The sequence below is a fragment of the Macaca mulatta genome, chromosome 9 (genome assembly GCF_049350105.2).
Source record: "Macaca mulatta isolate MMU2019108-1 chromosome 9, T2T-MMU8v2.0, whole genome shotgun sequence".
NCBI classification, from domain to species: Eukaryota; Metazoa; Chordata; class Mammalia; order Primates; family Cercopithecidae; genus Macaca; species Macaca mulatta.
Window position 1 is genome coordinate 23,659,404 of NC_133414.1, and position 25,541 is coordinate 23,684,944.

Consider the following 25,541-nt stretch of genomic DNA (forward strand, 5'->3'; position numbering starts at 1 on the left):
TTATATACAATGACATGTTTTATGGAAAAGCAGAGAATAAAACATGGACAAGGGAAAAATAGTTCCTAAAACACTTCTTTTAACATTTCAGTTACAGTTGAAACTTCATAAGGAGTACTCCTTCCCATTCTGGAATCTCACTCCATAGAAGTGGCTGTTTCTTCTAATTTATATTACTGTATTTCAAAATAACCCTTTCTCCTGCCTTCCTACCTCCCTTCCCTCCTCTCCCCTCCCCCTCTCCCTTCCTGTTTCGTTTAAGGGACAGGGTTTCCATCACCCCAGCAGAAGTACAGTGGCAAGATCATAGCTCACTGCAGCCTGGAACTCCTGGGCTGAAGCAATCTTCCTGCCTCAGCTTCCTAAGTAGCTGGGACTACAGGCATGAGCCACCATACCAAACTAATTTTTAAATTTTTCTTGTAGAGATGAGGTCTCACTACATTGCCCAAGCTGGTCTTGAACTCCTGGGCTCAAGCAATCCTCCTGCCTTGACCTCCCAAAGTATTGGGATTACAGGCATAAGCCATGGCACCCAGCTATTCTATTTCTTGTGGGGGTTTTTGTTGTTGTTCTTGTTCTTAATATTGTCTTTTGACTTTTTCCTATGGAAAGTCAAGATTTCTTACCTACCCACCCCTACCAAACAAGCAAACCACTTTACTTCCCCCCAATTATAGTTACAGCATAATGAATCAACTTTCTATGATTCATAATTACAACCATAAATCTGCACAGCGAAGTCACATAGGGTTCTATAAGTTTTCCCAGATATTTTATTTTGCTTGGTTTTTTTCTGTCTCTATCTTGAATTGATTCACACACTCTCCAAAGCAAACCTCCAACCTTCTGAGGGGTTGAGGAAAGGTAGCCGCCAAGCCCTGAAAGGGGAAGGAGGTAATCTGGAAGCCCAAAGCCTTTCAAATTATTCTTTGAATGTCAGTGCCACTTTGTACTCCCTGTTTTAGAGGTTTCTGCTTCCTACAAATTCCTGTGGCTTTCTGGGGTTCTGCAGAGAGAAGTGGCTTTTTTGGCTGGCTCCTCACCCAAGGTCTTGGGCATCATATTCATGCCACTAAATTAGTTATCCCTCATTTTGCTTTCCTGATCTTCCATCTCCGTTGACATCTTTCGTCTGTTGTCATTTCTTCTGCCATTCTCTTTGTTCTTTTTTAATCCTTTAATATCATTTTAGTGCGGTTTACAGAGGGAACATATATAAATGCATCTGTTCAATCCACCATGTTTAACCGGAAGCCTTTGTGCTGATTGTTTGTAAAGCATGATTGGGTATTTTTTAAAAAAATATCATCACACCCATTCTCTTTTGTCTATTCAAAGTTATCTGCAGGTAAGTCTGATTAACTAATTAGAATGGATTTTTTTAAGTGGGGACAACACCTAGTCCTAAGCAAAACTGTAAAGCTGATGAGATTCACATCGAATGCTTTTAGCTTGCCCATTCTTTTGCCATTTTCCCCACTTGATGGCACCCTTTTCCAATATCCATTATCTTCATGGTCCCTCCAGAAACTAGATGGGGTAGTGGGGTGTGCGGAACAAATGTGCCTGGGAACTTATTCATACTAGAATGTAAATGATTGACAGCATTATAATGGTATTTGTATAATGGTACTTCCCAGCATACAAAAACAATGCAACTCCTCAGCTGAAATTAAGGTAAACTGGAATTTCCAAAGATGTGTTTTAGAAACTTTCTCTGGGAGTAGGAATGTGTTGGGAGGAGTGAAGTAGAGGAAAATGAGCAAGAAGGGACAAAGAAAATGAAACGGCAATGAAAAATCAGAGACAAGAGATTGGCGATAATGTCCGATTTCAAGAGATTTTTTTCCTTCCTATACATGCAAATCTTGAAAATTCCAGGGTAAAAACATTAAGAAAACAAAGTTCTATGGACTTCAGAAGTTATAACAAGAGATATGGCACTGGGAAAATGTAAATATCATAAAATTTCTTACATGCCTGGTGAACAAATTATAAAAATGTGTCCCAAATTCCATTTATGCTCCTACCTAATATTAATTAGTGGCCTCACTTTTCTGATGAATGACATTAGTAGCCAGAACACTCAGATTTCAGATCAGAGAAATTAAATTTTTTTGACTACTCCAGCAACAATATAAAGGAAAAGAAGCCATTATTTACCAGAAAAAATAGCATCGTTTTTTGACATGACAATCAAGGAACTCTAATGGCTACTGGAAATGATGACTGGGCCTTTCTAGGTACATGATCTCTAAGGGGCTTTGGCCAGCACAAGCAGAGAATGAAGCTGTCTTCAGAAAAAAAAAAAAAGAAAAAGAAACACTCATGCATCAGCCTTACTGAGCTTCTTAAAGTATGTTTAGATATCCATGGACAGGAATTCTAATTTGTTCATCCATAAAACAAAGAGATTGGCTTAGGTTTGTGGTTCCCAGTGCAGGCATGTTAAGCGACTTCCCTCTGTTATTAAATTTCCACCAGTCCACAGCATAGCAAGGAAAGAAGGGCTGTGTAACAGCTGTCCATGAAGCCAACTTTTCTCAATTTAAACAACCGTCCTCTATTTTGAAATTGAGTCCCACCTTTTATGAAAGAGTGATGAAAATGGACAGCAGTTTTTCTTTACTTCCTCCTTCTCCTCTCCCTACTGTTAAATCTTGGTTAGCAAAATTTAAAACTTAAAGGATTTGCATTGAACACCAACATTTATAAGATTTTAAAAATGCAAACACCTGCTGATCAATGATAGCTAAAGTTTCTGCCAATATTTATGCAAATTAACTCAAAACAGTCCTCCAGTTTTTTTACACCAGAGAATCTCAACATAGTTATTTTAAACCTCAGTCTTTCTCTTACACTGTTAAACTTCTATGTTGGTCTATGTTTAAATTATGGGTAAAAACCATTTAAAATGCATCAAATACTCAATTGAAGGTCAACATTGGTAGTTCTAGGGTCCACCTAGATGCTTGGTGATGGCAGACTAGTTGAGAGGAAAGCTACAGGAATTGCCTTTAAAATGAATTACACAGTAAGCACACTTTGCTTAAATTGTCTGTTACAGATTAATGACGATAGCAGTAATAGATCTCTAAAGACATTTTTATTCATTCACTCTATTCGATTATAAGAAAATGTCAATCACCTGTAACAAAGAAGAACAATAAGTATATGAAATCACTTTAATATGCAAGTGAATATAGTGATGCTTTCACTTTGTTTCATGTGTGTGTGTCCCCCTCCCCCACCCACTCTCTGGTATTGGAGCAAGTTCTCCCTGGCTAATGACATCAAGCTAATCTCCATAAGGGTTGGTAGATCTAGTGTCCGTGCTTGATAAGAACAGGCGTTTTATAAATCTTTGATCTTAAAGATCACATTTCCTCTAAAAGTACTAAATGAGGGCTCACAGACTTGAGCCGCTCTCCGGGATCTGCAATTCACCTTGGACTGTTGCCAAATAACTTCACCTCTTTGTGCCCTCAGCCTCCTGGTCTATAAGTAGGGAGAATAATATCTCAGTAGATCCTCAAGACACTCGTGAGGTAGATAACAGTCAGGAAAATTCTTTGAAAAATATGAAGCATAAAATGTTTAAAAGGTTATTTAAAATACTTAAAGGTATGCTCAGATTCAATAAACATCATTTCCTGACTTAGGACTTCCAGAATATATCCTTATTTGTGTACAGCATTCAATTCAAATACCATAAATTACTATGAATTTTTATTCATTCGTGTACAACCACTAGCTTTTCCATTTACTCCCAGTTACTTGTATCTCCACCAACACAGTGACCTCCACCAACCCAGAAACCACAGACAAAAGTCTGTGCTTTCTAAAAATGGCTCCATGAGGCAATTCCTTCATGATGGTTAATGAAAGTCTATGTTACCCTACAAAATGCCACTAAAAGTTCTAATCTAACTTTTCTATGGAATTTCTTTTCCTAGTCCATTGTTCAGTTTACTGTGAGAAACCAAATGATTTCAAGATCCAGAAACCAAATAGAGAGAAGAGAGTGATTCATCTGAAGGAATACTAGCAGCTACAAATCCATTAGCGGCTGGATTTAGGGACCTCCAGCAGTGGGTTTCCCAATATTTCAAGTATGAGAACTCTGTTTTAATGTTCAGATCCCTCCACAACTGAAAATTATATAATGACCAAAAAAGAAACTATAAAATTAGTGGTGCTTTTGAGTGAATTTGTATTTTTCTAATCATAACGACATCTGTATACATTTGAGAATTAGCACACAATGATTGGTAAGCATAGAGTTGGAGAAATTTCACCAGTTTTTGACTCATACGATGGCAACCACTGTCTCACAGCTAACTCTAGCCACGTTTTTTACCTTCCGATAGAAAATAATGAATTTCCCTCTTAAAATGAGAGAGAATAATAAAAATTCAGAAATTGATGTAGCAAGTTTCTGCCTTATTGGTTGTCTTTTTAAATCTGGGAACTGACTGGTTTTTAATCCAAGTGATCTATTGTTAGGGAAAAAAAATCTTGGCAAGTTGCTGAACCTTTTAAAAGTCATAAGGGGAACGTGTTTACTGTCTGTGACAGTGGTTCTCAACAATGTCTGATTTAACAACTCTTTTTTATAAGGATTATGCTGTAATGACTCCCTTTGATAGCCTATTTTATCTACCGAGTGAAATAAACCATCCTAAACAGCAATATATGACTTCTCATGATTCTGTGGGTTGACTGGGCAGTTCTGCTTGACAAAGTAACGGCAGCTGGGGCTCTGGGCCTCTAAGAAGTCAAAGTGGCCTCACTCACATAACTGAGCTGGCACTGGCTGCTAATCCGGAGCTCAGCTGGGGCTGCTGGCCTAGGACCACCCTTTTCTTCCAGGTCAACCTCTCATGTGGCTTCTCGGGCTTCCTGGTAGCATGGCAGCAAGGTTCAAAGAAAGAGCATTCCTGGAAGCAAAGGTGGAAGCTGCAAGCCTCTTAAGGCCAAGCCCCAAACTTACACAACATTATTTCACTGCATTCTATTGCCAAAACAGGTCACAGGACCAGCCCACATTCAAGGAAAGGGAAAACAGATCCCACCTCTTGATGTTGAAATGGCGGTTATATTCGATGTACATGTGGGGCGGGCGCGGTGGATCACACCTGTAATCCCAGCACTTTGGGAGGCCGAGGACTTCGAGACCAACCTGGGCAATACAAAAAATTAGCTGGGCGTGCGCCTGTAGTCCCAGCTTTTTGGGAGACTGAAGCGCGAGAATCGCTTGAGTCTGGGAGGCGGAAGTTGCAGTGAGCAGAGATTGCGCCACCGCACACCTGGCTTGGTCTGCAGAAAGAAAATAGATGTGGAATGGGAGATATTGCTATGGCCACCTTTGGAAACATAATCCATTACATATTTGGGAATGAAATTCCTGGGTGATATAATCTAACTACATAAACAATGTTTTAGAAATGAAAATAGCATCTCAACAGTTTAACAGAGAACTAAAAGGAAAATAATTCATACCATGTATTTCAATATGTAAATGCTCAGATATGACTACACTACAAGATCCATTAAAATAGCCAGATCCTTGCACTGACTTAATGATTACATTTTGATTTAAGAAAAGATAATAAGTCATTCCATAAAAGAGATCTCCTGAAATGAACAGAGGTACAGGAGAACACCAGAACCATAACAAAAAATTGTGCTAGGATAAATAATGCATCAGATTTATTTCAACATAATTATAAAAAATCATCAAGACAAATTAGAGAAGAAATACAATAATCTTAAAAACGATCTGGGCCTTATCTATAAAGAATAAAATTTAAAAACGCATGTGACTACAGAAAACATTTCAATTATTTCAAAATTCTACCACATGTCAAAGCATATTCTTAGCCTCCAGTACTTAAAAAGACTTTGGAGATCACATCTTTCAGTGGCCAGAGAATATTGGATGGATTCTTTTAAAGAAGTAAATAAAAGATTATAGAGAAGTTACAATAGATGTCAGAGACATATCAGACCAAGATTGAAAACAATAGGTAACACTCAGGTAATTTTAGAATGTGATTTTCACATAATTTCTTTTTATATGTAAATACAAGGATTAGTTCACGTATTTGTTAGTCAAATCCCAAACTCCCGTACCCGCGAAGGATGTTAAGTGTATATGGATCCATGTCACTTCCTCTGGAGATTTTCCGAGCAGATGTCATTCAAACTAGACGGAGTGTAATAGTTGATCCTGGTATAAAGTCAAGGGCTTCAAATCCAGAAAATGTGGGATTCCTTCTTTTGGCCCAGTAGTTTGCTGCTGTTGCTAGGTTTGGGAACATTCGTGGTGATAGTTCCCCAATAACAGGGTGGCGAAGTACACCCCCAAATTCAAAGAAATCTCCAAGTGCCCTTTTAACCAGTGCTTTCTTCTGCTCAAAAACTGGAATCTCAGACACAACAGCAGGTAAAGCAATGGAACCATCCATGCACTGATCCAGGAACATTCCCACAGTGTAGTAGCACAGTGTAGTGTCGTCATCTGTGCTTTGTTGGCAACTACTTTAACTTGATCAAGTAGCTCACATGCAGGGATTCAAATTCTCCGAATAGAAATGTGAACATTAGGCCGGGCGCGGTGGCTCAAGCCTGTAATCCCAGCACTTTGGGAGGCCGAGGCGGGCGGATCACGAGGTCAGGAGATCGAGACCATCCTGGCTAACACGGTGAAACCCCGTCTCTACTAAAAAATACAAAAAAAAATTAGCCGGGCGAGGTGGCGGGCGCCTGTAGTCCCAGCTACTGGGGAGGCTGAGGCAGGAGAATTGCGTGAACCCGGGAGGCGGAGCCTGCAGTGAGCTGAGATCCGGCCACTGCACTCCAGCCTGGGCGGCAGAGCGAGACTCCGTCCCAAAAAAAAAAAAAAAAAAAAAAAGAAATGTGAACATTAATCCTCCAACCCATGGTCTTGAGTTGATCCAATATATAGCTGGCCCTGCATTATAGTTAATTAATAAATCAGCACTTTTACCATGCAAATGTCTTCCAATGGATATCATCATTGCCTTGAATTGTCTCTGTACTTGGAGGCTGTTGGTGCATATCGGGTCACTCGATCCAGCAGCAACGCCTATCAGAAGATCACAGCAGTGACGGAGAATTGATGACATCTCAAGGGCGGTGAAGTTAGGCATAACATCTTCGAATTTGCTAGAATAAAGAGTATCTGTTTCCTTGTTCTCATTCCCAATCACAATATTAGACCTTTTGCTCACACCAACACTGAGTAGTGCCTTGCGTAATCCATCGAATATAAAACACAAAAATACTAAGCTTGGGGTTGTAAGGTGAAAATGAGATCTGTGTGCTGGGTCTAGCATAGACTTTCTTGCTTTTTCAATGTCCTTGACATCTCCAATGCCAGGTTGGGGCTCCAATGCATCTGCTGGATACTGTTTGCTCTTCCCAGAGAGCTCAAATCTCCCTTGAAAGTAATGGAAGCTGCTCCCATCCATTGTATTGTCTTGTGGGCTGCTGGTCTATGGGTTCTTTCTTGGGCGGGATATTGTGGGTGATTGTTTGTGATTTTCACACAATTTTGTATTGCATTAAAAAAATACAGAGAATGGCAATAATACAAAATATTTTTAAAATAACATTTATTAATGTATTGTGACTTCTGTATTTCATTTACTTCTTAGTAATATTCAGTTTTTTAGTCTAGTAATTTCCAAATCTCCTCAATTACACAACATAATTTTGATTGTTCTTGCTTTTGCAATAAATGTGCAGCTGCATTAAAATCCTTTCCCCTGTAAACTGTGAACACCAGAGCTATGCCAACAGAGAGACGAGTCAACCACTGATTTCGAGCACAAAATTTAAGGGTTCCTTAAATTTAAACTCAATCATCAAGATCAGTAATATTGTAATGTCAACCTTTAAAACATCAAATTAATGCCAATAAAACCCCCTATAATGAACAAAACAAAACTTCTAACAAAGCCAGGATCCACAGAAAGAGTAAGTTGTTTGATGATTCTTATGCAATATCTTTATGTCGTTTAAGCTTTCCTCTACATAAGGACTTTTTCCTAAGTAAGGAGCCCTTTTGTGTAGCTTCTTTTAAAACTTTTCGATATTCCTTCACATGGAAGGCTGCTGCTGACTTAGATCTGTATTAAAAGTACTACTGCCATATTTGTCATAGGATATTGTTCAGGGCATCTTTTGAAACTAGCAGGGCCGGAACATTTTTCATTGTGCAGAACCAAATCAAGCTTTGGGGCCATCAGGCAAACCTGGTCCCCTCCTCTAAGTGTCAGTGATACCCTATATCAAATCATTGTGTCAACCCCAGAATGCCCTCATGAATTTCCAAACTCGCTGGCCAAGTGCGTGCTGCCCAGAGCAACTGGAGATAACACTGGAAAGGGAATGGAATCAAAGGAACATAGGTTGTACAGGTCTTTTGAAAACTGTCTTGGACATACATCTAAGGTTGATTTGAATTTTAATTAAGTCTCACTTAAAGGCTCTCTGGGGTTTTTAAAAATTAAAGTGCTTTTAAGATACAATATTGCATGCCCTGCTTTAAAACCTAGACAGTGATAAAAGCTTAAAGCTGACACAATCACCATGCTAATCACAATATTCCATGCAGAAGTTCTCCACTGGAAGGGATAGAACATTACACGGTCATTCATTTCTTTCTTTTCTCGCCTCTTAATGCAATGAAAGGTTATTATGTTTTGTCATGTTTTTAACTGTCTTGTTCCAACTATAGGCTTTTGATCTGGGTGGTATGTTGTGCATCTCAATAAATATTTTTCTTTGCATTAATTCAGAGTAATCCATTTTTATTCCTCAAAAGTCCATTTGGAGGTGGAAAAAGGTGAGATTTATGAAAAGAAATGTTCAAAACCTCCACACACTTGAAAACATCCTAAACCTTCATGGATTTTTCTGTGGTTCCCAATTCCGAAAGCACATATAAAGTATAGGGTTTTTGTTATTTCCTTATGTTTAGACAAAGACAAAATCTAATAGGTATTAAATCATGTTAACAAAAACCAATTTTTTTTTTAGACAGGGTCTCATTTTATCACCCAGGCTGGAGTGCAGTGGCGCAATCTCTGCTCACAGCAGCCTCGACCTCCCTGTTCAAGTGATCCTCCTGCCCCACCCCACAAAGTAGCTGAGACTACAGGTACTTGCCACTATGCCCATCTAATTTTTGTTTGTTTTCTGTAGAGGCGGAGTTTTGTCACTTTGCCCAGGATGGTCTCTAACCCCTGACCTCAAGTAATCCGGCCTCATCCCACCCCATCGCCACCGCCTCCCAAAGTGCTGGGATTACAGGTATGAGCCACCGCACCTGGCCTGAAAACAATTTAAGGTGAGCCTGTGAGCTTTTCCCTCCACCTTTTTGGTGTGCTAATTAAATCACTTAAAGCTGCTTGTGTTTTACCACGTCCCTTCTTAATCCCATGTCTCAAACATTTAGTTAATATGCAACTAAACTTAACTAGCAGTTATAATCACAATTATCTGAGAATTCTTTATTGTGAATAGGTATCTTCGGTTATTAAAACCAAAGGTCTTAACTAAAAACGTCCCCGTATTCTTGATTATTTGGATAATTAGGGACTAGGGTTGGTGTTCTCAGTGCCATAAACCACAATGTGTTGCATACCTCTAAAGCACTTGGTGGGATGCTTTGGGTACTACAGGATTTTGTGAGTTTTCCAAAATATGTATCAGCTACAAAGGTGACAGTTAATTTAACTAATAAGTTGAACTGTCCATTCTTCTGTTGTCCTACAATCTCTATATTAGAATTCAAAAACATCGAAGAGTAAAACAGAAATGATAAATGATGTATCTTCTGAAATTTCTAAAATATGCAATTTTCAAATGACCTGTGAAAATTAGATCCCTTATCTTATAAAATGCTGTAGTAGTAGTAGGATACATATACTAAATAACCTTTCTAATATTTTTTGTTTTGTAAATAGAATAAATCTCTAGCGAGACTCTTTAAATCTAGTCATTAACTTATGTTCAGGACTATTTAATTAGGAAGCTTTTCTTCTCATTTGGCTATTTTTGATCCAAGAAACCAGGTCAAATACATAGTTACTTGAATAATTTCTAGAATGAAAACTGTTGAAGTCTTTATACATATACTCTGAGTTCACAGCATTAAAACTATAGTAAAGTTGGATGTGGTGCCTTGTGCGTGTAATCTTAAGTGATTCAGGAAGCTAAGGTGGGAGGATTCCTTAAGTGCAAGAGTTCGAGACCAGCCTGGGCAACATAGCAAGACACCATGTCTCTTAAAAGAAAAATAAATAAATACTTTTTTTTTTTTTTAATTAGCTGGGCATAGTGGCACACACCTGCAGTCCTAGCTACTTTGGAGGCTGAGGTAGGAGGATTGCTTAACTCCAGGAGCTCAAAGGTACAGTGAGCTATGATCGTACCACTACACTCCAGCCTGGGCAACAGAGTGAGATCCTGTCTCTAAAAGAAAAAAAAAAAGGTTGTATTAAAAACCCAGTCTATGATGCAAGTTATATTATTCTATATATACAGGTCTGTAGCCTACACTCTGCATTATGGGCAAAATTATGTTGCATCTGAAGCATGAAACTTGGTGAGGAGCAAATTCATCTAGCTATGGCCTCAGTAAATACACTCCTTTATTTAGGTTAGTAGTCATCACTAAAAACATTTATTAATGATCTTCAATATATGGATCCTTTTCTCAACAAGTTTAAGATGTAGAAAAAATATTATAGAAGATGATATAAAGTTATTGCTAGTCACATACAGTAAGATTATTTGTATAGAAATTCCAAAATGGAAAAGTAGAAAACAGATTTTTTCAAAGTATTTTCTAAGTTTAGTTCATAGATTCTTTAATTCCTATGGGAACACAAGATAATATATTACAAATATATAATAACAAGATCAGCAAAGACATACCTGTGAAAAGAGGCCAACTGCCTAGAAAATAAAGGCAGCCCCAGAGCCCACTGCTTGCCCAGGCTCCTTCCAAGATTAGGTACCTAATTTTGTATTTGTAATTTTGTATTCATTTTCTTTAAGAAAACCCCCCAAAATCATATAAGCTTTGGGCCCCTCAGAACCTGGATCTGCTCCAGTGGGGAGTAAACCATATGTGATTTGCATAAAATGAGTATAAGACTTGGCTGAGCTTTTTCAAAAAACTATAACCAGAGAGATATACCAGGTTCCTGGATGACAAAATTTGCTGCTATTAAAATGTCAAGTCTCTTAAAGTTTAACTGAGCGTTTCATGCAAGCACAATAAGTATTCCAGCGGTATTTAGAAAACATAACAAAACTTTGGAAAAAGCTGGGAACCATCTGGAAAAAAATAAGAGTCACTAAGAAATTTTTGAAAACGATTATTAAATATGAGGTGCTGGGTTGAAGGAAATATTGCTGTTTTCCTGGGTACAAAACATATTCTAAACCTTCAATAATTTAAACAATGTGGTCCTGGTGCAGGAATAGGCATGCTGACCAAAACAGACATTAGAACATGTAAAAAAAAATTAATAATCAATAAAAAGGCAGTATCAAGACAAATTCAGCAGGGAAGAGAGGAAGTGTTAAGAAAAATAGTAATGGTACAACTGGTTAGATAATTGGGAGTAAAAATCCATTTTAATGTTAATCTGACACCATCCACCCAAATAACCTAAATAAAGTAATGAAATATTTTTAAAGAATATAGAAAATTACAAGAAAATAAATATTAATATGGCTCAAACTCCTCAGAGGAATAGGGTTTTTGTTTTTTGTTTTTTGTTTCTTGAGACAGGGACTCGCTCTGTCGCCCAGGCTGGAGTGTAGTGGCACCATCATGGCTCACTGTAGCTGCAACCTCCTGGGCTCAATCAATCCTTCCTCCTCAGCCTCCTGAGTAGCTGGGACTGCAGGCATGTATCACCTTGCCCAGCCAAGGAATGGTTTTTTAAAAAGCTTAGTAACAATGAAACCAGTTACAAAATAAAATATTGACTGAACTGACAATGTAGAACTGAAAAATATTTGCACACAAAATTCATTACCCAAATTAAAGGCAAGCAATATGGGGATTAAAATACTTTCTGCAAGTATACAAGGTTAACACTGACCTTATATAAAGAGTTCATGCAAATCTATAAGAACAGCACCAAGACACCAATAGATTAACATGCATAAAAGCATGTATGAACACTCCGGCAATTCCTCAAAATACTCAGCATGGAGTTACCATAGGACCCACCAACTACACTCCTAGTTGTAGGCCCAAGACAAATGAAAATATGTGTCCACCCCAAAACTTGTACATAAATGTTCGTAGAAGCATTATTTATAACAGTCAGAAAGCAGAAACAACTCCAATATCCATCAACTGATAAATTGATAAATGACTTACATCTGTACAACAAAATGTTATTAGGCAATCAAGAAGAAAGCACTGTTTCAAGCTACAACATGGTTACCTCTTGAAAACTTACGCTACATGAAAGAAGGCAGTCACAAAAGATCATATATTGTGTGACTTCATTTATATAAAATATCCAGAATAAGTAGACATATAGAGACAGAAAGTAGAGATAAGTGGTTGCCTAGGTCTGTAAAGGGGTTTGGGGGGAAATAAGGAGTGACTGATAATAGGTACATGATTCCTTGTTGGAGTGATGAAAATGTTGTAAAATTAATTGTGGTGATGGTTGCACAACCCTATGAATATATTAAAAAATCATTTAACTGTTTGCTTTAAATGGGTGAATTGTATGGTGTGTGTTATATCAATACACAATGTATAATATATTATCACAATACTATCTATATGATATCACTGTACATTATAAGTAGCTTTATTATAAAGATGCTTTTTTAAAGTGTGTCCAGCCAAATCACAGAAGAAAGCAAGTTAACAAACTTGAGGAAATTATCAGCATTGCTAATAACCAAAGAAATACAAATTAAAGCAATAAGGAGACAGTATTAATATTTTTATCAAAGTAACTAGAAAATAGTTTTGACAATTCTCACTGCTGCTACAAGTATGGCAAAACAGACATTCTCATATATTGTCATTGGGAGTGCAAATTGATACTGCCTTTTTTGAAGGCAGTTTAGCAACAGATATCAAGAACTCTAAATATATTAATACTCTGCCTCAGTGGTGTAGCTTATAAAAACATCACACAAGAAATTCTTCCCAAATATGAAAGAAAAAAATCATTATATACAAAGACCCTCATTTCAGCATTATATATGACCATGAAGAAATGAAACATCTTAAATGTTTAGTGATAGTGGAATAGTTAAGTGTGCTGTGGTATACATACTAGATGAAATATTACACAGCAGTGAAAAATATTTTACATATTAATATGGGAAAATTAGTACAAGATATCAAGAGAAAATGATAGTACAAAATTATATGCATAATATTGTTAGAACTACATTTAACTATTTTCTTTTTTATATTTTCAAATTATCTTTAATAAACTACACTTAAATTTTTCTTAATATCTAAGAAAAATAAAATAGTAACAACAGTGTAAAACACAATATGATGTGTGGTTTATGCCATAATGAGAACAAGATACTCAGAGAAGAGTTTCAAACTCAGTGTTTCAATATTTTATCTGCAGGTGACTGTACTTCTATGATTTTTTTTACCCCAATAAAAGTCATTCAGTGAAACCCAATTTAGGGACACCTCATCTGGCATGTACTAACTAATTACCAAAAAAAAAAAAAAAAAATTAGTGATAACATATACCTCAATCCATATATGTGATGTATTTTTCCTTCACTCTATTTTACAACTATATTTACAGTAAACACTTAGTCTTCAAACTGCTTCAATCTAGATTTGTTAAGTATTTTAAAACTAAAGATAATATATAACCTACTTTGAATTATCACCAACAGACTTAAACAGGGCAACAATTTCTTTAAGGAAAACAAGCTACTGCATCAAAATGAGAATACTTTCTATTCTTTTGAAAAAATACCTAGGTGGCAACATTCTATGTACAATGGGTAATTTACTTGTGGTTTTATTTGAAAAACTTAGAATATTTCTTTGAAATATGTAACTCTCATCATTGGTAGTTTGGCACACGAAACTCTCCTGAAAATATAGGTTACATATATAATACAACGAAGACTGAGGAAGGACAGGATTTTAGTGAAAAGTTGCAGTAATTTATAAATTGTGCTAATACAATTAGAGTATAAGATTTCAGAAATTTTAACTTGATTTTCAAAACACTGGAAGTTTAATCAAGAATCATGAAGTACTTCTTGCCCTATGTCCACTCCATCTCCTTTTTGCCAAAATCCACATAATCAAAATGTTGTATGATTTTTCTTAAGACTATTTTATTGAGATCAAAAACTAAGTAAGTACACTTGAGCCTCAAGTCTAAAACACAAAACTTGTGCGCTGCTTCATTTTACCTTAACTTAGCCAATCAGAATCCAGTGTTGCCTGGGAAACCCTCTCACGCTTATTACAATAACAATTCTGTTGTTTGATTTTTAAAGCAATAAATACATACTCATAAAAAACAATTCTGTTGCTTGATTTTTAAAGCAATAAATACATACTTATAAAAAAATATATATATATTTTTTTTTTTTCTTTTTTTTGAGGCAGTCTCGCTCTGTCATTGCAACCTTCGCCTCCTGGGTTCAAGTGATTCTCCTGCCTCAGCCTCCTGAGTATCTGAGATTACAGGCACGTGCCACCACGCCCAGCTAGTTTTTCTATTTTTAGTGGAGACAAGGTTTTACCATGTTGGCCAGGCTGGTCCCAAACTCAGGTGATCCCCCAGCCTCAGCCTCCCAAAGTGCTGGGATTTTAGGTGTGAGCCACTACGCCTGGCCTCAGAAATTATTTTTAAAATCTATTGGTAAATAGTCAACATTTCAGGAAAAGCAATGCAAAAACTTATTATCCTGGTTGCTTTTCCCTGATCAGTATGCAAAGGCACAAAGGAATAAAGAGAACCGTTTCACTTTCATACTGTTCTCATATTCATTTTTTTTATGTGCCAAGAACTTTGGTAATATAAAGAAAGACAGACAAACAGGAAAAAACATATCCTTTGCTTTTTCTATATATCCCGCACACTATGCATTTCATTACACACCAATGTGTTTGTCAGATTCAACTGCATTGTTATTTTGTATCTTCCTTGGTATATGCAAGAAAAATGGAAACAAAACTTTTAATGGAAAACAGAAAACTTTAATAAATGACAAAAGTAGATACTATATTGGCTACATTCTCTGACTACACCATGACATAACCATAAATTCGTAAAATTAACTTTGCAAAAAACAACCACTTGAAAAAGGTTATTAAGTCTCTCCTAAATAACTTCTAAGTCAAAAAGCAAGCAACAAATACTATTTAGAAAATAATGTAAAGAGGAATAACTACGTGTATTAGTCCGTTCTCACACTGCTATAAATATACTACCTGAGACTGAGTAATTTATAAGGAAAGGAGGTTTAATTGACTCACAGTTCCGCATGGCTGGGAAGGCCTCAGGAAACTACAATCATGGCCGAAGGAGAAACAAGCAGCTTCCTCTCAAGGCAGCAGGAGCTAGAGAAAAAGCAAGGGTTGAGGGAACTGCCAGACGCTTTTAAACCATCAGATCTCGTGAGAACTCACTCACTATCACGAGAACTGCATGAGGGAAATCCACCCCCATGATCCAATCACCTCCTACCAGGTCCCTGCCTCAACAGTCGGGAATACAATTCAACATGAGATTTAGGTGGACACAGCCAAACCATATAACTGCATGGCAAAATCTCTGTCTTTTAAATATAAATCTTAATGACTTTGCCGTGTTTTAAAAAATTAAAGTATACAAACCAAATGTGTAACAAAAAAGAAAAAAAAAACAGCAATGACCTAAAAAGACAGGAAGAAATAATATATATATATATATAAGGAAAAATAATAAGAAAACTAACCACTCCTAGGAGACTTGTCCCATGGATACTATGGCCCCTCACCCAGGTCCCCTTCAGGTTCAAGGCTGTTGCTGGGAGTAATTATTGGCTGTTGATTGCTCACAGCTGAATCCATTTTCTGGCATTGACCTTGGTTAAAGGAAGTTGCCTCAATACATTTATGTCTCTTCTTCAAGGGCAGCCCACAATCCAATGACTGGATTCAATGCAGGGATTCAAAGACCCAGCCCTGGTGCCTTGGATTGATACATCTCTGAATGCTCTTTCAGCCTCGATGCTCCCCCTGGAACCAGCTGAGGCTACTGATGCAGCTGCATCTCAGTTCGGCTTTTTCCTCTGCTCACTACTATTTTCTCCCTGGTTTCCTCAAAGGAGTTGCTTCTGAGAGCACTCTTCAATAAACTCCTACATGCAAATCTCAGAGTCTCAGGGCATCTGACCTGCAGCAGCTAGTGCTGGAAGTGATCCTAGGAAAGTGGCTTTAAAATGAGATTGCAGGCGCCTGTAATCCCAGCACTTTCGGAGGCCGAGGTGGGTGGATCACGAGGTCAGGAGATCGAGACCATCCTGGCTAACACGGTGAAACCCGTCTCCACTAAAAATACAAAAAACTAGCCGGGCGTGGTGGCGGGCGCCTGTAGTCCCAGCTTCTCTGGAGGCTGAGGCAGGAGAATGGCGTGAACCCGGGAGGCAGAGCTTGCAGTGAGCCGAGATTGCACCACTGCACTCCAGCCTGGGCGACAGAGCGAGACTGTCTCAAAAAAAAAAGAAAGAAAGAGAGAGATTGCAGGCACAGCCAGATCACCCACTGGCGGGCAGGTACTGAAGACCCATCACTGGGGATAGATGGAGCATGGATGCCTCTGGCATGAGACAGTGGTACAAGTATTAAAACGTTCCCGGTGTGAGCAGTCATTGGATACCAGCAAAAGGGAATGTACTGGCAGTTGAAGTATTTTAGGATTTTGAGAGATAGAAAAAGTGGTAATTACAAGGATTAGGGAATTGGCTGCTGCTGACAACAGTGGATGCCCTAGAGGAAGACAATGAAAGGCTGAGGTTAATTAATCACCAATTAAGCGTAAGCAGGAAAGTCAGATGGCCTCTTCCACACCATATAAAGAGATTCTCATCTATGAGCCAACACCAAAAAAGGCTAAGAATCAAGCCCGAGCCTCAACAATAAGAGTAACAGAGCTTCGGAAGAGGTTGAATAAGGAGAGGGCCTGTTGGGAAGAAGTTGACCTTAAGGCATGGCATGGGGGCATCTTGAATTCCCATGTTCCGCCCAGACTCTGGGCCTACAGAAGTGGCCCACTTCATCCTGTCAAAGGCCAGCACAGCCTGCTTGCTTGAAGATGATGCAGTCATCTGCCTTGCAAGGCCACAAGCACTCCTTTCAGATCCACTTCTACTTTCTCTTTTGGCCATCAGATAAATGAGTAGGGTTGAGTCATAACATGAGCCAGCCTCCTGATAGAGGGAAGAGATGCTCTCAAAAGGAAATGTAGGACCAAGCTGACATATACCATCACAAACCAAGAGAGTACAAGATAAGGCTGAATAAAGGAGGGCCAACCAAGACAGAGCATTGTCCTGTGAAACAGGATTTAACCCTGACAAGCAACCTAGGAGTTGGTGACAACACACTACAAGATTTCAGAAGCTTGTAGAAAACATGGCCACATTATGTGAGAGAAAGTGCTGGCACTTCCATGACAGACAGGAAAATAAAGGATCGAAAGGTTAGGAAAATGGTCTAGAGTGAATATACCCTGTTGAGTGCTGGAAAACCCACTCACCAATGATAGACTGTGGGAGGGGCCAGAGGACACTGTTTAATAAAGCAATGAAGCCATCGGGATGAGGGGCACCAGCAGCTCTGTGAAGGTCAGTGTGGCTGTCCCCTGTGGCTTGGGCTGAGATTGGGGATACTGGTACAGAACTGGGCTCCCTGATAATAATGGGGATGATAGTGTCCTGCAGTGATAAGGGCAGATTGTGGGCTATTATTCTAATGGCTGGCAAGTTTGGACTGAAAGAGGGAGAGGTGTCTGACTCACAGAGATGTGAAGTTGGTTAATGGAACATAGCATCTGTAGGGACATCTTGGATGAGCAGCCAATAAGCGTATTACTCAAATTATACAATCAGGATAAATCGAGACCAAGAGTGGTGGCTCGCGCCTGTAATCCCAACACTTTGGGAGGCTGAGGCAAGAGAATTGTTTCAAGATCAGCCCAGGAAATGTAGGAAGACCCCCACATCCCTATAGAAAATTTAAAAATTAGCCAGGCATGGTGGCATGCATCTGTACTCCAAGCCACTTGGGAGGCTGAGGTAGGAAGATCCCTTGAGCCCAGGAGTTTGAGACTGCCACGAGCCATGACGACACATGTCACTGAACTTCAGCCTGGGCAACAGAGTGAGACCCCCATCTCCAAAAAGAAAAGAAAAGAAATCAACCATGAATCTTCAGGAGACTGAGACCAATCACCCCAATAAAAATGACCATATTCTGCCTCAATTCTGGATCCGAGCCACTACTCAGGCTAGGAACTCACTGACTGAAGGATAGACCAGGTCCCAGGAAGAATTCTATCACCCACAGCAAGTATATATGATAGAGTCCCCAGTCCTTTTTCCAAAGGGACATATAGCCATTTGTGTGGGTGAACTGGGGGAAGAGGAATTCCTGACATTTCAAGGGTTTGAATTCACATTGATACTAAAAGATCCAAAGTGTTACCACGTCCCCACTCGCCATAGTTAGAGTGGGCACATTCACAAGCCAGGTAATAAATGCAGTCCTGGGTTCCACGCCAGCTTGGGCAATGTAGGGAGACCTTGACTCTACAAAAACTTTAAAAAATAGCTGGGCATGATGGCACACACCTGTGGTCCCAGCTACTTAGGAGGCTGAGGTGGGAAGATGGCTTGAGCTCAGGAGGCCAAGGCTGCAGTGAATTAGGATCACGCCACTGCACTCCAGCCTGGGCAACAGAGCAAGACCCAATCTCAAACCAAATAATAAAAAATTTTAAAAAATTTAAAAACCAAGACATATGATAAAAAAAAAAAAAAAAAAGGTTGTTGTTTTTACTCACTGAGTTTTATGGTGGTTTATTATGCAACAGCAGATAACTAAGACAGAACCTGATATTTGGAAGTGGTATCTGCCTTAAGAAAAACTTGCAGCCGGGCGCGGTGGCTCACGCCTGTAATCCCAGCACTTTGGGAGGCCGAGGCGGGCGGATCAGGAGGTCAGGAGATCGAGACCATCCTGGCTAACACGGTGAAACCCCGTCTCTACTAAAAAATGCAAAAAATTAGCCGGGCGTGGCGGCGGGCGCCTGTAGTCCCAGCTACTCGGGAGGTTGAGGCAGGAGAATGGCGTAAACCCGGGAGGCGGAGCTTGCAGTGAGCCGAGATCGCGCCACTGCACTCCAGCCTGGGCAACTGAGCGAGACTCCGTCTCAAAAAAAAAAAAAAAAAGAAAAAAAAAGAAAAACTTGCAGTCTTACCTTTGGGACCAGGTGGTAGGCAGGAGATGGAAGTCCTTAAAGAGCCCATTATTGAAGGCTTAAAAGACAGTAATGAAATAGCTATTGGAGGCTGAAGGAAAGGGGACATATTATAATTTATTAACAGGAGGTACAAACTCCACAGAAGACAGTGGTGAAATGTCTTCTGCAGGAACATGGAAAACAGAAAACGTACATAAGGAATTCTCATAGGTCTGGCTGAGGATATTTATAGGCACACTGTTGAAAGTACTAATTGTTTTTATTTTGCTTTGTTTTTGTTTTTAGCTGCCTATGAAAAGTACATGAGGAGTAGAATAGAAAAACAAGATAAATGTACAGTTTTAAAGCGAAATTTAGGGGAAATATAAAGGAATCAGGATTTGGTTTGGTACCCCTTTGTGGGATGACCCTCTATTGAAATTTGTTTTCATTGTGAATAGAGTGGGAATATAAATTTTTGGAAGGAAGACCACAGAGGTGAAGAGCTACATCCTATCAAGGGTACATACCATCAACATGACTTAACACTGTTGGTATTGATCGTGATCACCTGGCTGAGGTAGTACTTGTCAGATTTCTTCACTTAAAGTTACTCTTTTCTCCTTTCCATACTGAACTATTTGGAAGGAAGTCACTTAAGGAGTCAGGAGTTGTGCTCCTCTTCCTTGAGGGCTTCCCTTCTCCCTTCCCTCCCCTCCCCTCCCCTCCCCTCCCCTCCTCTCCCTTCCCTTCCCCTTTCTTTTTTTTTTTTTTTAATGTGTAGAGACAGGGTCTCTCTATGTTGCCCAGGCCAGTCTTGAACTCCTGGCGTCAACTGATCCTCCTGCCTTGGCCTCCCAAAGTGCTGGAACTACAGGTGTGAGCCACTGGGCCTGGCCTTCAACTTGCTTTTTTAATTAAATGTGCTTAAATCTGTTTCTGGGTTCTGAATTGTTTCCACTGGTCTGCTTATCTATCCTTGCTTCAATATCACACTGTCTTACATAATAAGGGGGAAAAATCCCCGCAAAATAATTTATATTTTCATTTTTAATTGTGATTAAAATGTACATAACATAAAATGTCCCATCTTAGCCATTTTAAAGGGTAGAGTTCAGTAGAATTAGTACATTCATGTTGTTGTACAACCAGTCCCTAAAACTCTTTTGATATTACAAAACTGAAACTCTATACTCATTTAAAAACAACTCTCCATTTCTCCCTTCCCCCAGTCACTGGCAACCACCATTCTACTTTCTATCTCTACGAATTTAACTAGTCTATGTACCTGATACAAGTAGAATTATACAATTCATACAAATCATCAATTTGTCTTTTGTGAGTGATATATTTCACTTAAGCATAACATCTTCGAGGTTCCTCCATGTTGTAGCATGTGTCAGAATTTCCCTCCTATTAAGGCTGAATAATGTTCCATTGTGTGTGTGTGTGTTTATCACATTTTGTTTATTCATTCATCATTTACCAAGTTTCTATGGGCACCTGGGTTGCTTCTACTTTGTGGGTATTGTGAATAACACTGCTATGAACATGAGTGTACAAATAGCTCTTCAAGATTCTGTCTTCAATTTCTTTGGGTATATGCTCAAAAGTGGAATTACTGAATCATGTGATAATTCTATTTTCAATTTTTTGAGGAATCGCCTGCTGCTTTCCCACGATAGCCATGTAATTTTAAGTTCCCATCAACAGGGCACAAAGGTTCCAATTTCCCCACATCGTCACCAACACCTGTTATTTTATGTTTTTTTGGATAACAACCATCCTAATGTATGTGAGGTGGTTCTCACTGTAGTTTTGATTTGCATTTCCCTAGCGCTAATGATGTTGAGCATTTTTCATGTGCTTATTGGCCATTTGTACATCTTCTTATGGAAATGTCAACTCCAGCCCTTTGGCCATTTTTTGGCTGTTTAGTTTTCTATTGGTTGTTGAATTTTAGGAGCTCCTTCCATATTCTAGATATTACCTCTTTATCAGATACATAGTTTGTGAGTATTTTCTCTCATCTTGAGAATTACCTTTCCACTCTTTTGATAGGATCCTTTCATGCACAGAAATTTTAAAGTTTGATGTAGTCTATTATCCACGTTTTCTTTTATTGCTTGTGCTTTTGGTGTCATATCTACTCAAACAAATACATAAATCATTGTCAAATCCAATGCCATGAAGCCTTCCCCCTATGTTTTCTTTTAAGAGTTTTATAGTTGTAGGTCTTATATTGAGGTCTGTAATCCATTTTGAGTTAATTTTTGCATATGGTATAAAATAATGGTCCATCTTCATTCTTTTGCATGGGATGTTCAGTTTTCCTACACCATTTGTTGAAAAGAATATCCTTTCCCTATTGAAAAATCCCAGCACTTTTGTTGAAAGTTGTTATATTGTATATTTAGGGATTTATTTCTGGGCTCTCTGGTCTTCATCAATATAATTTGTGATGGTTAATTTTATGTATCAGCTTAACTGAACCACAGGGTGCCCAGGTATTTGGTAAAACACTGTTCCTGGGTGTGTCTGTGAAGGTGTTTCTGGATGAGTTTACCATGTGAACTGGTAGATTGAGTAAACAGATTGCCCTCCCCAATGTGGACAGGCCTTGTCCAATCAGCTCAGATTCAAACTAGAACTAAACCATTGGCTCTCCTGGGTCTTCAGTTTTCCAACTGTAGATCTTGGACTTCTCAGCCTTTCTAATCACATGAGCCAATTCCTTACAGGAAATATATACTGTTCCTGTTTCTTTGGGGAACTCAAACAAATACATAAATTTTAAGATAGAAAAACAGCATTCAAAATTGCATATAGAGTATGAGTTCAGGTATTTTTATATTAGAAAAAAGTTAACAAATTAAAGTAATATATATTTGTTGTAGACAACTTGGGAGGTAAAGCATAAAAAAGAAAAAAAAATCAGATCCTCTCATTTTGATGTATTTAACTCACTAGCAAGAAATAATTATAGATCACCTATGTAAGTAATTCAGTCTTATTGCAAAATAGGGATTATACTTTTTGGACAGTTTTGTATCCAGTGTTTTGTGCCTAATGCCACATTTTAACATTGCACAAAGGCATTATTTCTGAAGAACACTAAACATCTGTATAAATGCTTTTTATGTATTCTCATGTCTAAAGAATATACCACAATTTATTTCACTATTTCCATTAGTGTTTGATATTTTCTCTTGTTTATAGTTTCTCACTATTTTAAGTAAAGTTGCAATAAACATAATTATACTGAAATTTTTATAGATATTTATTATTATAACCTTAGGCATATACCACTTTAATAATAACAATGAATAATTTTGTTTAAACAAAGTAAAACTTTTCTTGAGATTCTTGTACACTGATCCTTTCTTGAATGCATTTCCTCAGTGGTATTTTTGGACTTTCCACAACTTTAAATATAGCTTTTTTCATATAGCTCTAGATTTTCCTCTTTTTTTTTATAGTTTCAAAATGACAGGACAACTAATTTTTTTCCTCCAATATAGAACTCTAGGTTAAAATCCTTAAGATTTTTGGTTATATTATCTGGGAAATTATTGAGTTATCTTATCTTACGGCAACTCTGAAGATCAAGTCTCATCTTGGTTTTAAAATTTACACTTTATTTCCAAAAATAAAATTGAATGAATTTAAATGCCATAATCATTTCTAAAAGGTTGTTTTTGTTTTGTATCTTTGATGGAAAGGGATAAGAGCACTTTTTATTTGTTTATAGACAAAATTAAACCCTTCAAGTAAATAGCAAATTTCTCATATTCGCCTTAATACCACAATTTTTTTCTTACCAAGTCTATCATAGATGGTTAGGTCATAAGTGAGTAGGCATGGAAAATTGATTTCTAGTTTCTATTATTTTTTCTAATCTTCATCTGTAAGTATTCCTCTGATATGGTGTTAAGGATTGAATGTTTCTGTCCCCCCCAAAACATATATTCTGAAGCCCTAATTACCAATGTGACAGAAGCTGGAGATGGGGCTTTGGAGAAGTAATTAGTGTTACATAAGGTGATGAGGCTGTGGCTCTCATGATTGGATTAGTGTCCTTATGAATAGAATATCAGAGAGCTAGAAATTCCTCTCCTAGGTACATGCACAAAAAAGGGGTCACATGAGCACACAGCAAGATGGCAGCTTCCCACAGGCCAAGAGAAGAGTCAGCAGAATAAAACCTACCTTGCTGGCACTTTGATCTCAGACTTTTCAGCCTTTAGAACTGTGAGAAATAAATTTTATCTGTTGTTTAACCCACCCAGTCTGTGGTGTTTTTTTATTGTAGGCTGAGCAGAGCAGACTAAGACACAGGATTTAGTCGTAAATTTATTTTTCAATACTGTTCAATGACAACTTAAAAATTCACATTTTAACCTAATAATCTGTATGTTTATAGTTTAAAACTTATATTTTGGTGACTGGTAAAAAAAAAAAACATAAAGCGGAGTTCTGGGATGTTGAGAGCTGTTTACAAAGATGTGTTAACTTTATAAAAATGTATTCAGTTATACTCAATAATTCTTGTACATTTCTATATGTATTTATGCTTAATCAAAAAGTTTCCTTTTCATTCGTATTTCAGACAATTAAAATATTGAGATTTTTCTTAAAAATGTAGGCTTTAAAAATAACTTAAGATTTAAGTATTTGGTGTGATCTATAAACATAGTTTATTCTCACCCTATTCCTGTAAGCTCAAAGCTTATTTTCAACATGTAAAAACACAGAATACACTGACATTACCAAAAGGGATCAACACCGAGGACTTAAAATGAAATAATACAGTTGATAAAATTAACATTCTTACTTATTTAAAATGTTTCAAGTGCTTTAACTATTTTCTGGTTAAATGTATTATAGCTTATTCTACCCTCAATTCATTGCTGTTTTCAATTGTAGCTATAAATTGAAGAACATTTTAGGCCCTGTGTCCATCAAAATTCAGAGAAATAAAAGTTCATATTTGCATTATTCATTATCATGTATTATGCATGCAGAAACGGAGCAGTTCGGTTTCTTCAGGCTTTTTTTTCCTAAACTTTGCATTGCATGACATCAGACATAAGTGTTAGAAATGAAAGCAGAGACATGTTAAACCATGTGGCTTCCTCCTAGCCTGCATTATGTTCTAAAGAAACACTTGCATTATAAAAATACTTTAAATGAATGATTTCTATGATTTTTGTGACAGATCTTTAATTTTTATCTATCATCTGTTTTGTCCTTTCCTAAATTAGATGAATAGTACATTCTCTAATGAGTTTTTATATTTAAATCATAGCAATTGGTTCACCTTTTATTATGTTACTTCAGTGAATTTCCCTCTGATTTTGTATATGCAGTTTAAGTGTACAACTCTATTAGCAATATTAGGAACATATTTACATACTCAAATATACAATATAGCGTTTTAAATGCTATTCAGCCTTTAATTAAAGCTTTAAATGATCTTGACATATATCTGGGTTTGGCTGGTATTACACAGCCAAGAAATTAAGGACAGAAAGACGTTCCTCAGAAATAGCATTTATTGCAACATCTACAACCATGACACATTGAAATTTTATAAAGCCAATGCAATTATAAATATTTATGCAATTCTTCCAAATTGTTGCCCACCTACCTTTTTTTGTTTCCTGAGATAGGGTCTTGCTCTGTGACCCATGCTGGAGTGCAATGAAGTGATCACCATGCTGGGTTAATGTTTTATTTTGTGTAGACATGGAATCTCATTCTGTTGCCCAGTCTGGTCTCTAACTCCTGGGCTCAAGTAATCCTCCTGCCTTGGCCTCAAAAAAGTACTGAGACTACCGGTGTCAGCCACCCACACTGGGGCCTACCTATCTTACCTGCCTGCAAGAGCCAAGGAAATGGCCTAAGCACTTGTCCACATAATAACAGCAACTGCTTCTGCTTACATTAGAGGGGAGTTTTGCACTCAGCGGGGAACCTCCATTCCCATTTAATTCTCCTTCATTTTCTGGTCTCTAA

The 25,541-nt window shown here is 37.8% G+C and overlaps 1 protein-coding gene across 1 annotated transcript; it reads right to left on the bottom strand.

The window, feature by feature from the left end:
• Positions 1-6,113: 6,113 nt before the first annotated feature.
• EBLN1 (endogenous Bornavirus like nucleoprotein 1) lies at positions 6,114-7,577 on the bottom strand (the record flags this gene model as incomplete). Its single annotated transcript, XM_015146574.3, is given in 4 exon segments — positions 6,114-6,506; positions 6,509-6,579; positions 6,582-6,601; positions 6,925-7,577. Coding segments are annotated over 4 exon segments (1,137 nt in total), but the record flags the coding sequence as incomplete, so codon positions are not given.
• Positions 7,578-25,541: the final 17,964 nt, after the last annotated feature.